The sequence below is a fragment of the Numida meleagris genome, chromosome 1 (genome assembly GCF_002078875.1).
Source record: "Numida meleagris isolate 19003 breed g44 Domestic line chromosome 1, NumMel1.0, whole genome shotgun sequence".
Taxonomy (NCBI): Eukaryota; Metazoa; Chordata; class Aves; order Galliformes; family Numididae; genus Numida; species Numida meleagris.
The window spans coordinates 125,847,112-125,863,951 of NC_034409.1; the positions used below are offsets into that span (position 1 = coordinate 125,847,112).

Sequence of the window (16,840 nt, forward strand, 5' to 3'; positions counted from 1 at the left end):
TGACCGATTCTCTTCACAGAGAACCACAAGACCAAGAGTGCGGTGCTTAAATCATATCCATTTGTTTGATATGCATATCACAATGTCTTCTCTAAATGACAAAGCAATGAGCTCTGTTATGAATTTTTATATAGTCAGGCAGAAAACCTGGAATCCTTTCCATTAGTTTCCTGAAATCCTTTCCAAAGGTTTCCTGTAAAGGAAAAAATAAAAATAAAAAAGAAATGGGAAGTAGGTTTGTAGCTTATCACCCACAGAATCACTGTCTGGCCAGTGTGGCTCTATGTGTAGAAAGCTGAAGTCTAGAAAACATGTACAAGAAAGGAAACATGGAGGAACACAGTTGACACCTGGGACCTCAACCTCCTGAACTTAACAGTTGTGAACTTAGGCTCCTCAAGCTCTTGAACTTATAAAGGAATAGAACACTCTGTGCAACAGAAATGGAAGGAAAAAATAAAAGACTATCACTCAAAATCACGAGTGCTGAGGAAAAAATTAAACCACTGTTTTTTTTTTTTTGTAAATCTCTTTTAATAAGGTATTCACTATATTTGGAAAAAATCATCCGTAACATCTGAAACTTCTAGGAAAAAGTTATAATAGAGCTAATGTCTTGCGTGAACACTTACAAGATAAAGGAATGGAAACATACGATATAAAACTCTGCTTTATGCTAGAAGAACCTGGCTGAAGGCATCCACTGCATGTGAGAGAAAACTGAAAAAGATGAGTACTGTGCATTAACTATAAAGGAAAACCAAAGATTATTCAAGTACCTGCAACCAAATGTTCACATATTAATTTGAAACAGTGGCAAAAGTGAAAGACAAAAGGAGAACAGGGCTGCAGACCTTCCTACAAAGTGCAGCCACATTGGGGAAGAAGCTAAGTTTAATATCTGCTATTGTTACTCAGTAGGCAGCTCTACTTCCACCTGTAATTCATGAAGTTATGAGTTTTGATTCTCAGTCTCTTTAAATGTAGAAAGAATAGCATTTTATTTTCCTGAAATATTGTAGTAATCAGCAGCTGCAAGATAAATTCTAAGTAGGTTATACAGAGGTGGTAAAGCACAGTAATAATATGTTGACATTAAATATAAACATTGCAATTAGATTGCTACAACTACAGCTAGCAAATGCTTTGGATACCAGGCTAGCAAGGCAGTAAGCACAAGGCTGTTTCATCATAAGAAAATGGACACTGAATTCAATGGAGGTAACACTGTTTACAGACCTCTCTGAATCACAGCCTTTTTGAATGGGTCTTGCCTTATAAGCTATGTGACAAGCCACCAACCATTGAACTATAGAAGGAGATTTCAAAAGAAGTTAAAAATTCCTGAATGCAAGAAATTTAATCACTAAAGCTTATATTATAAACAGGAATATGACTTGAAATATATGTTTTATACGGTATTCTCTGTATTCTTTAGCATCTGAGCAAAATGATTTCTCTGTTTTCAGAACAAAACTGGTTTCAGGAAGATCATCTTCAACAGACTGAACTTAGGGCAGTCCTTCTTGATCCTAATTTGCTCATACATTTTCCTACAAAGTTATATTTGTATGTACATTCAGATTTCTTCAGCGTACAAATGTTTATTTTTCAAGCAGTTATCTTAAACAAGATGTTTTCGTTCTTGCCAAGAGAGTCTTGTTGGCTTGTTCAGCTTCTGACCAAATTAAATTTACAGTCCACCAAAACATTTATAATTTGCAGTTTAAGGAATCTTTCACAGAATCATACAATATCCCAAGTTGGAAGGGATCCATAAGGGTCATCGAGTCCAACTCCTGAAATATATCTATCCTATCTTTGGAAATACAAATATTTCATTCAAGGCATGAATCACAGTAATTTTTTGTATACAAAACTTACGATACATAATGCAAAATGAAATTAAATACAATGGTAGGAAAGTAACATATTTCAAAAAGCACAGTAAGGAAATTTGAAATTTTATAGCAAAAATTATGTCATCCTCCTTGACTGATGATTCGTTTCATAGGCTGGCAGGAAGCAGAGATGACCTAGCATTTTTCCAAATTAGTCATAACCCCTACGCCAACAAGCCAAAAGATAAAAATAGATAATACATTCTGTGAGCATCACAACTATGAACAAGACCACAGGGATCTTTTAAAATTCAAGAGATATATAAGCTTGTAATTCTTATATAATAAGTATAGAATCATAAAATTGCTTAGGTTGGAGGGCCCTTCAAGACCATCTAGTTCCAACCACACTGCCATGGGCAGGTTTGCCAGCTACTTCCTGTGCCAGCACCTCAGCATGATGTGAGGAAAAAACTTCTTCCTAACATCTAACTTAAATCTCTCCACCTTTAGTTTAAAGCCATTCCCTCTTGTCCTATCACTATCAGACCGTGTAAAAATCTGTCCCCTCCTGATTGTAAGCTCCCTTCAAGTCCTGGAAGGCCGCAATAAGGTCTCCCTGGAGCCTTCTCTTCTCCAGTAATAACAGTTTTTATGCTGATGCTCATTTTTGTATGCACACATACTTATTTCTCATTATCATTGAATGCGCTCCCCACCAAAGTCAGTAGACCATGCATTCGCATGCAATACAAAGGAAGTGCGAAATGCCACTTCCGTAACCTTACACTCAGCTTTACAGACACTCCACTCATTGGAGCATGGGGTGGGAGCTGTAAGCAGCATAGAACTGGGCCAGAACAAGGCATGGAAAAAATTAGGAATTCCTCCCCCGTTTTGACATGACCTCTTCCCAGTGACTTGGCTCGCACGCTAATTTTCCCCTACTTTCAGCATAATCATCATCAGCTCCTCGGCCAGAGCTACAGTCGTCAGTGCTATGTGAGGGGCCTTTCCAGCCAGCTAAGTGCGGACATACCCCACCACCTCATCGCGGTGGTATCAGTGGCAGGGGTATCAATCGCAGCGGGGAACACCGGGGTTGTGTCTGCGGCCATACCTCTACCCATTTGAAAACAGAGGCTACAATCATGCATAAGCCTTCTGACGCGCTTGGGTGAGGAGTGCTTGAGCTTCTCCAACGCGCTCGGGACAGGCAAAAGCCTTCCCGGAGCCTACAGCACGAAGGCAGGTGGGCCAGGAGACCGCCGCTCCTCTCAAACTTTTCGAGAGGACGAGGAGGAAAGAGAGGGGACACCAGCTCTGCGGGGGGGGCTCGTGGGACCTCTCGGGGCGGCAGAACGCGGCTCGGGCCGGCAAGGACCGAGTGCAGACCGCCGAGGTTCCGCGACACCCAGCCAGGCGGCGCCTCCAGGGGGCCGCGCCCGCGGCGAGGGCCGAGCTCCGCGCTCCCGCCGAGCGCCGGGGCCGCGCCTGCCCCCGCCCCGCCACCCTCTGCGGGCCCGTGCCGCAGCGGCAGCGGGCAGACCCCGCCCCTCCGCCCGGCGTGTCGCGCGGCGCGGCTCGGCACGGCGCGGCACAGCGTAGCCGAGCTCGGCCCGCCCGGGCTCTCCCTCGCCATTGTCTGCCTGCGCGGCGGTTCCTGCTGCGGGTGGCGGGTGGCGCGGCTGCTCGTGATGCTGAAGGGCTCCGCGCCCCCTCCGAGGCAGTGGCAACGGGCGCGGGCTCGAGCTCCGGGGCACAGCCACCCCGCCGCCTGCTGAAGACTGAAACTTTGCGTCCCCGCCGCTCCCTCTCGTCCGCCTCCGCCCCGCCGCCCTCCATGCGCTGAGCGGCCCCATGGACGCCTTCAGCGCCGCCAAGGCCAAAATGGGGGCGAAGAGCGGCGGCGAGGCGGCGGCGGCGGCGGGGTTGGCCGCTCCTCAGCCCGCCGCCACGGCCCCCAGCCCCGCCGGCCCCGGCTCGCCCTCGGCGCCCGAGCCCGCCGCCTACAAGCTGGAGGACCTGGAGACGCTGGCCACCGTGGGTGAGTACGGGGGTGGCGAGAGCGGTTAGGAACAAAGAGCCGCCCAGGTGCTCCTGGCGGGCGCGGCCCCCGCTCCGTCCCTTTCCCGTTGTCGCCGCGCTCCCCCCTTTCTGCCCGCTGCCGCGCGCTCAGCGCTCGCTCTGAGGCGGCGGGGCGGGAGTTTGGGCCGTTAACGGGCGACAGGTGCCGCTGGGGACAGCCCCCTCCTCGCACACACGCACACGTCCGCGGCGCGCGTTGTGTCGCCCGGCATTGTGGTGCGGGCAGTGCCGGCGCGTTGGGCGCGAGGTGCGATTCGGCTCCGCAGCCGAGGAGCGCTCCGCCCGGCTCGGCAGTCTGCGGGCAGCGCGGCCGCCCTCCGCTACAGAGCTGCTTCGGTGGTTCAGCTGCGTTTGGCTGCGTCGTGATAGAAATTCGTCATTTAAATGCAGTCGTAGGGCCGGTGGGAGATCAAACAAGTTAGCGGAATGCGTTTAAGTGTATTTATTTCAAAGTCCCAGCATTCTGCTGGCCTGAATGCTTATGCAGAGGTGTTTTGCCCTAGAGCCGAACGTTGGTGAAAGGCAGTGTTACATCCCACGTTTGCCACGCTCAGAAAGGTTCCTGTGATCGGCAGCACTGAGGTGTAAATGCAGGCACTTAATAACCGGACACTTCCAGCATCAGTGGTGATGTGCGCTGTGTTCATATCAGTGCAACATCTGCCCCCTGTGCATGTACAGCTGGGTATGGTTTTGTGCGTGGTTTGAACATCTGAAGGTTCAACTGTAGAGAAGTTGTATGTTGTTCTTTAGAGATCTCTGGAGGGATTTTGGATACATTTATTCTAGTAACTAATGCAGATACGACTTTCGCTTCAGCTCTCTTCAGTCGATAAGGTGGATTTAAACCCTCTCTTAGTGCAATTTGTGGTTTAAAAAGGTCTTTAAAATTGAGTTGAAAAGGCCTGGGAGTGTGGTGACTGGTGAAGACAACATTACCTTCTCTTGAAGTATGTTGTTTTATGAGATAATATTTCCACGTTGAAATGTCAACAGGCATTTTATTGAGACGTTAATTGAGATTCCTAAGAGTCTGCCAGAAAGGTTTGTGATGCTTTCCCTCCGCCAGGAGTGGTTCATCTCGTTTGTTACATCACCGCTGGTTGCTGTGGATACAGTTGTCATCACCAAGGATTATGACTTCATGTGGAGCTCAGGCTGTGGGAAAAACATTAATTTTTAAAGAATGCAATAGTCACAGAAATGTTCCTGAGACCAATGAAGAAATTTATGTAGGTTGCTCCAAAAGTAATGCTTCCTATTTATTTCCATGGAAGTTACAACAGATACTAAGAGCACAAAAATACTGCATAATAGAGCAAATTCCCAGCTACAGAACACTATTTTTTTTAACACGGTTGCCATCATTAGCTGTGCATTTTTGCCAGCGGTGAGCAAGAGCCTGCGTGCTGAGCTTGTAAAAATCTGTACCAGCAGAGGTAACCCACTGTTGTTGCTGCTGAAATGCACCATCCATTGCCTCACTGTGTTCACGTCCACTGTTTGGTCTCCATAAACATTCATCAAGCATTGAGGAATGTCAGTGGGTGCCATTTTTTCCTCATGGAGAAATTCAGTTCCACAACTTTGGTTTGTACGTGCTTCCATGTCAGACACCATATGGACAGACTGCCCCTCTGCTGCCATCTGTTGTGCAACAGGAAGACGTAACGGGATCTTGGTAGGAAGATTCAACCTCTGCTCCCCTACCACCACCATCTGCCTCTGATGTTGTGGGCCAGCATAATAAAATAAGAGGTATTACTTTCAGAGCAGCCCTCATAGAAATAATCCCAGTGTCGGTTTTAAACAGCACAGCTTGTTTAAAGTGCTCCTTAGCGTTTAAGGAAGTGGGAAGTTTATTATTCCAATAAAGAGAAACTGCTTGATGTAAAGACAGAGAAGGAAAAAAAATGTAAAAGAAGCAGGCAGCTACTTCTGGTGGCACTGGCAGTACTGGAAGAACACTCTCCCTTCCGGCTCTCTTTTCTTTTTCTTTTTTTTTTTTTTTCCCCTTTACATATTTTTGTAACTGAGTAGATGAATATTTGCTTCTCTTCTGGACTGTGGCATTTTTTGTTGGAGAAAAAGACAAAACGTAAGACGTGATGTCTTATCTCATAGACATATACGTGAGGTCTTACCTCAAACAAGAAGCTGAGCTGGTCAAAATATTTTAAATTGGTTTTGAAATAGGTTTAAGAGATGTCTGCATTCCTCGTTACAAGGCTGTGAGGAGGGAAGGGATCTCACTTCTGACCAGGAAGCAATTGGCAGCCTCAAAGTGATACTGAAAGTGAACACATCTGTACCAGCCTCCAAGTGGCAGAGTTTGTAAACTTGAAGATGTGGTCCCCTCCTAAAACGGCTGTGGTGCAGCTGAGGTGTGGGCCAGCAGCTCTGTACATGCCTCCTGACGTGCTGCCCTGCATCCCACAGTTCAATGTGCTGCAAGCTACTGAAGGCGTATTGTAGCTTGAGAAGCATGTTTTTGCTTGGCTTAAAGTTTTTCGGTTTTTTTTTGTTGCTGTTTAATAAGTTAAATATAGTTTAGGTTTATATCACATGTACTGAAAGAGTGTATCTACTCTTTTTGTTGGTGGTTAACTTAGTATTACGTTATCCTCCTTTTATTTGATCTCCTTGCAGAAGTACATGAGATGAATGTACTGTAATCAGTTTCACTACAGCTGCTCAGAGCCTTTTGTGCAGCTTGACTGCTGTGAGAAGAACAGCCACTGTCTTTTGACCAACCTGCTCGAAAGCAGTGTGCGCTCTGTCTGAGATATTTGGAGATAGCTGTGGCATGGAGCGGGACACCCAGAAATGACAGGATAGTAAATTCTGATATCTTCCCTACGAGGATCACTGTTGCTTGTAGATATACTCAGGGTTAGAAAAAGGACAGCCTTGGAAACTGTCTGCGGGAAAGTGGTAGTCCAGAGGTAAGCTCCGTGCTCCTGCTGCTGTGTGTGAATAGGACATAAGCTAAATAAATTACATTACTGTCTGTGAGACTGTGGTCGTCCTTGGGATTGGGCACCTCCTCTTGGAGGATGGAATAAAGTTCTTAATAAAAACAAAACATGGTTGGAAGTGGTTCTTGCTTTGAAGGTAACAGCTGCTGGCTTTTATATCCTCTGTAGGCTGAGAAGATTACGGTCTCTGCTAACGTGACCAGTGCAATGCAAGCTAGCTTAGAAGTACTGCTTTCTGAGTTCTGTTGGAAGTAAGGGCTGGTTTAGCAAATAACTCCTTATGAGGGAAGAAAGAGCAAAAAGAGAGTAAGCACAGTTTTGCACAGTGATTGGCATTTATCTCCCCCTAAACATCCCAGGACTTTGACATTTGTAGGCTCTCTGGGAAAATACCTTGAGAGCAGAATCTAGAGTATGGTTTTTGGGGCAGTACCCTAAAACTTGGTCTGTAAGGTAAAGTTACGAGTTTGGGGCAGGCATCAGGAGTGGGGTGCAGACTTGTTTCTGGCACTGAGAACAGGAAGAACATTTCTTTAAGGTTACTTCCTGGGAGGCTGAAGTTCTGGCTTTGAGCTTTCAGGTATGTGGTTGTTTTGTGGGTTTTTTTTTTTTTTTGTTTTACTACCCATCTTATCGAAGAGGGTAAGCACTCTGCCTTTGGAGCTAATGAAGGTGCCTTTTTTCCACCTTCGTATTTGAATTAATTTTCTTTTCAATGGAGGTTAAGCTGTGTGTGTTAGCTTAGTATGTTCAGAAACTGCTGTTCAGAGTGGAATGAAATACTTGTGAATCGGTTGAGCTTAAATGATAAATACTCATCTGTGCCAAGGCTGTGGTAGTACTATGCTGCACAGAAGCAAAAATGTAGATGTCATGGCTATGTTCACTGAAACTTAACTGCTAAAAGTTCATGGCCCAGCCATGCCTAAGTTTATCAGTTTCCAAACATATATAGGTCTGGACTGTGAAAGAGAGAGACTGTGAACAGTAAGTGAATCATCCTTGGTTTTTTTGGGCTTTTAACAAGGGCAGCATTCCTGTTCCAGCCGCTGGTGCCTACAGCTGGACACTTCGCGTGTACTCTGGAGATACTACATTTTTAATTATGTCATAGTGGAGAAATAACATAGATAAACTAGAGTAATAAGTACAAGCGAAAGAGATTTAGAAGCTATTTCTTTGCTTTTGGGTAAGTGAAAGCAAGAGAAGAAATCTTATGTTCCCAAATAAATCATGGGTTAGTATGGGAGTAGCAAGCAGCTTTGGATGGAGAAGGGTGACAAACTTATTCTTGCCCACTCTCCTGCGAGATAAGTTTCCTGCCCATTTTTTGAAGTGCAGTGAATTCCATAGCATTTTATAAATGTAAATCAGGTTTTGTAAATCTATTAAATTGATTGAAATATTTTAATAATAACATCTTCATTTGAAAAGATTCTTTTAAACAGCTGTTCCCATGAAGCACTTTAAATGAAGCAAAGGCAGAATAGAAAATTGGGCAAACCAGTATTGCAGTTTTTCTGAGCATGGGAAAACTTTAAAGAGTACATGGGAAAAGTGAGAAGCAACATATTTTTAAATACTTAATTTCAGTGTGTTCACAAGCAAAATATGTTAGCCAAATCTATTTTAAATGACTTTATACCAGAGGGACAGTAGGTACAGAACTGCTGTCTAATACTGTAAGAGGGAACCTCCTTGTGTATAGGACATTATAGGACTATTTTCCTTGTATGTAGTCTAAATAAAAATTTCCGCACAAGGATAAAGTTTTTCTTGTACCTCTTCTGTTTCTGACTAAGCCTTGCTAAGCCTTAGTTTTGGTTTTGCTGCTGAGAGCAGGTATTTTGAATACTATTCGGGGAGGCGTGTAAGCATTTTTTCCTGTTCCGTCACCTTTACTTGATATTGCAATGATAAACAATAATCACCAATTTTAGTTGGCAATGTCCTTAAATACCACAAGTTTTGAAAGAAAACATGGTCTGAATGTTGTGACTGTAATGGTGACCTGAATTCACCATTACATTTGTACATCTTTGAGCTTTTAGTCATCAAGCTAAATTACTTGGGTTTTATTTTCACTCTTCTGTGGAATGTCTTGCTTCATTTTTCCCTTCCACAACATCATAGTTGTCCAAAAATAAATCTTTAGTACCATTTTAGCTGATCTAGAGTGAGAGTGACCAGGTGTGACTCAGCTTTCTTCTGTTGCTTTTTTGAGCGCTGTGATACTTATTGTGGAATCTGCAGCAACAGGTCCTTTTGCATAGAGTTCTTGTTCTCATTTTAGTCTGGAAGAAATGGTTTGAAACAAACTGTCTTCTGTCTTTCAAAAAGGAAGGTCAGAAAAGGAAAAGTATATAGAAGTCTGAGCACGTGAAATCTGAAAGTTCACATTTCTGCTTTTCTGTCTTTCAGTTTTAAAATCAGTGTGGAGGTAAATGGCTTGCTTAGTGTTTGCCTGTCATCTGTTTGATCTACGGCTACATTTTGGTATGTAGTTAACCACAGAAAGAAATTTGAAATTCTCTCTCTGATGTTGAGAACTTGGTACGTTTTAGAATAGGCTTTGACACTCAGATATACTTCTTGAAGATAAATGATCTCCTAAGTCCTGTAAGTAGCTCAGAGAGACACAGAAATGCCTGTTGCTATGCAAATCATCTGGAGTCAAACTACATCTGATATTTCAGAAAAAGAAGCATGCAAAACTCCTCTCCCACAAAATCATGGGCAACACCACACCTTCTCCACAAAAAGTCTCTGCTTAAACAAAACTAATGTTCCAAGTGAAGATACTGTTGAAAAATTCTACCATCAAAAGCGTTGTGTATCAACCCAAGCTGGAAAAGGTAGAAAGTGTGAACAGAAATAGAGATTCTGTTTATTTACTTTTGAAGTATGAACTTGGTTGGCATCCGTACTGCTTGATTCAGCTTTTCTCTGTTTAGATTCCAGAGTTCGCCTGTCTGGGCTTTTTGTAGCGGACAGCGATAGTAACCATTTGGATATTCAATATGCAAATATCAAAAGAAAAGGGTGTTGGAGTTTACGTGCTGCTTTAGTTTGTTATGAGGGGTGTAGACATGCAGACAAATTCATAGATTGAGTTTTTTTTTTGAAGTGGGAGATGGGAACTTCTTGTTTACCTTGCAAGGACTTGTTAGGGCATAAGCTGTACTTAACTAAATTAGTTTAGGTTAAACAGTACAACTTTCCCTTACTGTTGATGCTTTCTAGTGTAAAACATGTTTAGCATTAGCTTAAGGAGTAGTTTAATACATTGCCTTCATAAAGCATAATATATATCTTTCTATTCTACAAAAACCTTGAGCTATTTCAGCAACTTCAGTGAGTCAGTAAGTTAAATTTTGCTGAGTGCTATGTTTTTGCGTTCATCTGGGATATTCTGGTGATAGGAAATAGCATGTTTCTTTTAGAGCTCTTCTTCCCTATAAAGACTGCAAGCATAGGACTGCTAAGGAAATTTACCTGGAAGACAGCTAAATTGTGAAAGTAGTTAATGAAACAGCATATTAAAAGGTGAGAGAAACGTTACAGGACAGAAAAATATTTTCAAAACACTTGGGTCATCCCATTATTCTATTTCTTTGGATTTTTGTAGTCTTGCTTTGTTAATTTTGGTGAGAGAAATGTTCAAATCTTTGCCTCTTGTATTATGTTTACTGTTTTACTTTGGGTAGATAACGTACTTGAAGGGTTTTGGATTATTTTCAGTTGTGAAGCTAAGACTGTAAGTTGACAAATTCAAGACTTTCTTCTTAAGTGATTTCAGGGGACGATGCTTGAGAAGATGTTACACCTCTGAAGCAGTGAATGCACCTAGCCTCCTTCTGAAGCCAGAAAGGAACAGGGTGTAAAATAGAAACAGGGTTTCTCTGAGCGATTTTGCCTTACACCCACTGGTAATCTCAAAAGATAAAACGTTTGAGCCTAATACTGTTTTATTATTTTGGAAAGCTTATTTAAACAGGAATGAAATGTCTTGTTCTACTCTGAAAATACTAAAATGGCAGTCTCATGAGGATTAGCTTAAGCTCCCTTCTTGTTTTTAATGCAGTTTAAGGGCCACAGTCTTAGTGAACTCTGAGTAATTTGTGTTTACAATTCAATTTAAGCAGGTTAACTATATCCATGTAAATGCCAAAGCTCTCGTGCTGAAAGGCAGAACGATTGAAGGGGGGGGAGGGGGGAATAGCGCTGAAGCCATAAGTGCTAACATACTTGTTTTATTCTGAATATGTTCTTCTGAACATACCTACATTGTACAATATACTATGAGAGGTCAGTTATAGACATAACTAGATTTAAACTGTTTACCTCACTAGCAATACAACTATGGCAAAGTGCTTGTGCTTTTGGGATAGTAAAGTAAGCTTACCTGAGTTTCAGCTTATTCTAAAGGATTATATTAAAATGCACATAGAAGCCTTTTAAAGGTTGTTTGAAGATGCTTATGGAGTTGCTCTTGAAATGTATAGTGTAAAATTCTCTTTTGGTGAATTCTGACAGCTACCCCAGCCTGTCTTAAGTTGTGGTGATCTGTGGCACCTGGTCCTGAAGGCTCTTGGTTGCTTTCTTTCTTCGCTCCCATCCCAATTTGGAGAAGTTGATAGCCAGACTATTAACTGATTAACAGTAAGTTTTCTGTTGATGTCTTGTGATTTTTCTCAGGGGAATCAGTTGGTTTGCTTCAATATGCATCACCTGAGGTAAATTGCTAGAAATACATCAAAAATTATGAAGGAAGCATTGTTTCTAGGTGACTCAACTATGAGATAAAACGTATCTATTATATACATACAGTGACATGTTACACTTGCTCTGGAGTTGACTGTTGGTGCAATCACTGAAACAGTTCTTTAAGTTTCTCTTCATGACCGTGTAATACATTGGAAAAATGTATTACAACAGAGCAGCAAGGTCCTAGGCTGTAGCAAGTGAAGATTTGCTCAGATGCAACAGCCATAGGTACAGAAACAAAGGAAAGACACTACTTACCTTCAGAATGCCTCAGGTACGCGGGGATCTTCAGTGAAATACCCTTGCTTCCACTGACAACCCTTAAATGAGGTCTGGGAAGGGGTGGATCCTTCCGGTCACTCAGGTGTATTGCATGTACCTGTGCTCCCCTGGGTTGGCCCTGCTTTCCCACCAGGTGCTCCATCACTGCTTCAAGCTGTGACTTAGCATTTCTGCTACATACCCCCAACTTCATTGGTCTATTGGGAAGCAGGGAAGTCCAGCTACATCTCTCAGGGAATTTGAATATTTTGTGAAGTATCCAGTTTTCAGACTCTTTGCTTACTGTCAACTATTTGTTTAACGTGAAAAGAAGATTGGTTGTATGGTTTTATTTGGTTTGCAGTGTGTGTTGTAGCCCTTATGCCAACAGGTTGTAGAATCTAAATGTAAAAAATTTATGTAAAAACTTCTTTGCACTTTGCGTCTTTTCTGGATATTCAGTGTGAAGGTCACCTGTATCTTTCTTTATCAGCTTATAAAACTTCTAAATATATGTGCCTATATAGTTAAATTTACATAAAATTACAAAACAACTTTCATAGTTTGATATAGAACAGATGAGAATATGGGAAAGTATTCTGCTTGTTCTTTATGAGAGTATAGTTACATAGGACTTCCTAGTTGTTTGCTTCTTAATATTTTGTAATTCTTTATTTATACAAAGCATTAACACAGTATCTGCAGCATATAGTTGTGCTTACTTAATATATTTTTAACTTTCTTAAAGGATGGATTCTGAGCTGATTTTTCATAAAAGGTCACATTAACTTCTGTTTGCTATGCAACTTACAAGAATTCAGGAGGTATGATCTATGTATTCATTGGACTACTTTGGAAAGGCAACCTTAGGTAGAAGAGCTGTATCACTTAAGTAGTTGCAGCTTGTGATTTAAACTTGCATTTGTTTTTGATGTATACACCTGGCATTGTCTTATTTGTGCATTTAAAAAGCACTAAAGCTATTAAAGCAATATTTTTTCACTTGGAAAATAAAAGAGGAAAACACGTGGTGCTGCTGTGCTTTTCAGTTTTTTTTTTACACGATACTTTCAAAGGGGGCAATACTTTGTTACAAAATCATCAGAAGTGCCCATTTAGGGTCCCTACTATTGCAGTAATTGAGTTTTGGAGTATTTGCTCATGACGATATGCCTTCTTATACAGAGTTCTAGACACTTGCTTAAATGTTGTTCTGATTGTACTAGAGACTGAGCAATCTGAAATATTTATGGTAATGACACAGCCATTACTAGAAAAGGTTCAGGGAGCTCCCTGGATTAAAGCAAAATACCTGGTTTGTATTGCATTTCATGCCTCTCAGGTAGTACTCTAGTCCGTAAATTGAATGCTTCAGGACAGTTCAGGGAGTTAGACTCTTCAAAAACAGGCTAAACTGGGTGTAAAATTTTTACCTTGCTGGTCTACTAATTAGGATGAACTGGAATAGTTATATGGATGGCAAGTTTAAAACTGAAGAGGCTGGATGCGGTCTATATTTATGTAAAACTTGTCAGTACTGTAATAGCAGACTCTAGCCACCTCCCTCAAAATTGATGACAGACTTCTAGCCTCAGTCCCTTCCCTCCAGCTTGGTATTGGCTCCATGTAGCTTCTTGTGTGCAGCAGATGATAGCCTGTACAGTTTTAATTCTGCAGAGCCTGCCAGAAATAACTTCAGAGCATGCATTTTAAAATTTTAGTTTGTTTTCAGGAAGGTTAATGGGTAACTCCTTCTGTGTCCCTAGGGAACTTAACAAATGATGAGGACAGCTGCTGGTCATCTGGGATTCTAAACTGAGATTCTTGTCATCTCTTTCATGAAAACGTGTCAGGTTGCATTTCAGCATCTTGAATTTGTGTTCTGATGCCACTAAACTCTTCTTGTTTTTTGTGAATTTTAAAGGCTTCTGAAGACTTCTGCCGTATATTGTTGTCATACTCAGAAGTGGTAGATATAAAAGTTACACGGAATCAACAACATTGCTCTTCCTTTTTTTTTTTTTTTACTGACCAGTGTACTTTAAGCCACTTAAAATAAATTAGCATTAGCAACCATAACTGTAGAAATTTCTCATTCCTAAATATCTTTTGAAATAATGGAATATAATCACTTTGAAAATATTCTGTAAGTTTTCTGGGATTGCAGCTTATTTCTAATAGTTGTTTTTAAAAGCTCCTTGCATCTCTTCTAGCAATTTCACCATGAGTAGCAGTGATTCCGTGGATCACTTTCTTGAAATTTTTCCTTGCTTACTGCTAGGTTTTGTAACTTTCTTGTTCTGAAACGCAGCTGGGAAGAAGCTTTGAGAGGCAGTGTGTCCCACAAGACAGAGCCATTAGAGGCAAAGCAAAGTAATTGGAATTGTAAAGAAGCTGAAAAAAGGAACAACTCCAAGGCTAATGCAAAATATTTTAAATGAAATGGAAATACATTTCTTCCGGGGGGAAAAAAAGTATTTAAGTTTTTGAATGTTGTATACGTTCTGTCTTTCATCAGTGGAAGAGTAGAAACAAATTGGGGAATATCCATTCTTGATTCATTGAAGCCTATGAAAGCTTTCCCTTTTATGTTTTAAGCGCTTAAAATAAACTTGTCAACCCTGTCTATGACAAGGGGTTGGAGCAGCATCATCTTGAAGGTTCCTTCCAATGTAAGCCATTCTGTGATATTATTAAACTATATCTTTATTCTAAATGGCTAAGTGGAGAGAGTTCCTAGAATTGTTTCAACTCTTGTTGTCTGTAATACTTAATTTAAGCTAAAAGATTATTTTGATGGAGATGGTGATGACTGCTTTCTGTGCTGCTTACTTAGTTGGTAGGTAGGCCTACAATTTTCAGTGCTCCTGTAGCAGTCAGTTGTGATTTAGGCAATGTGCAGCATTGTTGCTTGATTGGAGGTAATCCTGGGAAAACAGTGCTCTGGAAACGTGATAGGACAATTTGAGTGGATCTTGTGCATTTTGGAGTAGCAGTATTGCAGTATCTGAAATCTGAAAGCTATTTTGAAATGATGTCTTCCCCTGCACACCTAAGAAGTGTAGCATGACATAAGTTTGCAAGCAGGAGTTGAGCATGAGATATACAGGTGGCTAGCTCGTAATTTCGTAAATGCTTAACTTGACTGACATCAATGTTAAATTGAGAAACAGACTTCCAAAATCCTGCTTAGCAAGTTTTTTTAATATTCTTTTAACATGAAAGATATATAAATTATACTGCAGGTGATGTGACTTATTAGAGAACGCTTTATTTGTTGAGAGGAGACTGATTTATATGATAGTATTAAGTAGAGACATATTAGTAGAATATTAGTAGTAGAATATTAGTAGAAATATAAGTAGAGATATTGTGGAGTGGGAAACTCGAAAGACGACTGGCTGGGTTTCTAATTAGGCAGTCCCTCAGCACCCATATTTTTTTCTGATGTCTTCAGGTAAACACGTCCAACTTTGAAGCAGGAACTGGTTGCACAGTCCTTGATCTAATAGCTTAGAGTATGCCTGTTTCACCTTGCTTTTAAGAATTTCCTAGGACACATTCCTTGGTGATAAAGCTTGCTATATAAATAATTTTCTCTTTGAGTCTTGATCTTAAATATTTACTTGCAAATGAAGTGCTTTGAAATTATATACTTTGAGACAGTGATTCATTCCCCTATATAATTTTAAATACCCATTTTAAAATGTGCTGACTTTTTGCCTGGTTGTTATTTATATTTTAATAGAGGCCGCTTAGTGAAAAGAGGACAACTGAAGTGGATGGATTGTTAGAGAAGGCTTGCAGGCAGAAACAGTGGTGAATGCTTAGATAAAGCAATACCTTTGCTTGAGAATGCTGTAGTGGTGTTTTTGTTGTTGTTCTTGTTTGTTTTTAATTTAAAGAGGCATTGGAACCAGAAAGGAGAGTAAGGGGATAAGGGGACTTAAGATATTTAGAGGAACTTTTGTTTCAGAAGGTTTCTATGGCCTCAATATTTGTTTCTTTTCAGAGCAGAACAAGTAGAACAACAAAATGAAAGTCTGGATAGGAGCACAGCTGGATGTTCTAAATGATTATGTGAGAAGAAACAAATTTTACAACTGCTTGGTTTGGAGTATCTGAACTTGTATTTGTTAATGAATAATAAATATGTGACACTGGCAGCTATATCGTAATGCTTCATCTGGAAATAAGCCTGCTGTGAGTTCATTGATACCCTGATGTTGGGCATTCCTGCATAAAAGTGTTGCCAGTTTATCTCCTGTAATAAAATACATTGAAAAACTTCTCTCTAATCTTCACATATTTTGGCATTTAGAGTATTTGTAGGAGGGATAAATGTTTTTGCTTGCAATTGAATGTAACAGAACTCCAGATACTCCCAGGCTAGTTGTGATTTCTAGCTTAATTGGTTTTCGTTTTTGATAGAGATACTAGGAGAAGCATTATTTGAGAACATCATAACTGTTACCTGGCCTCCCTTGTTTCTCCAAAAGACAGTGTTTGAAATAAATAGTGATCTCAGTAATAGAAGAGGGAAAAAAAATGTAGAGGTGCTGGAATGCTTGAGGGGGGATGTCGGAAGAGCAGAGGTTTTTAAGAAACAACAAAAAAAAATTTGGTTTTTGTTTGTATTCATGTGGAAATCCTTCTGTAGCATAGTTGCTGAGTTGTCTAAGCAAGTCAGATCCTTTTCTGTGCAAACTTCTGAATAATTTATCAGGCGGTACAGATCTAATTTTAAATACTAAGGAATTTAAACTTGACTAAAAATAGCAGTATAGAGAAAATAGTTCTTTAGGGACTCTTTAAACATTGATGCTACTTAGTAGGATTGCCACAGGTACACAAACTACTGACAACATTTAATTTTTATATCAAGAATATTACTAATTTGCACAG

General features: G+C 40.9%; 1 protein-coding gene across 2 annotated transcripts in view; it reads left to right on the forward strand.

Moving 5' to 3' along the window:
- The window catches only part of PRKX (protein kinase, X-linked), a 55,801-nt gene continuing 42,345 nt past the window's right edge, over window positions 3,385-16,840 (forward strand). The window contains exon 1 of one of the 2 annotated variants that reach the window (XM_021411201.1): window positions 3,385-3,888. In XM_021411201.1, the coding sequence (XP_021266876.1) occupies window positions 3,702-3,888 (187 nt within the window). In that variant the 5' untranslated portion in view covers window positions 3,385-3,701. Of the gene's footprint in view, window positions 3,889-9,336; window positions 9,404-16,840 lie in introns of those variants that run through there. The other variant, XM_021411211.1, reaches the window with a different exon arrangement.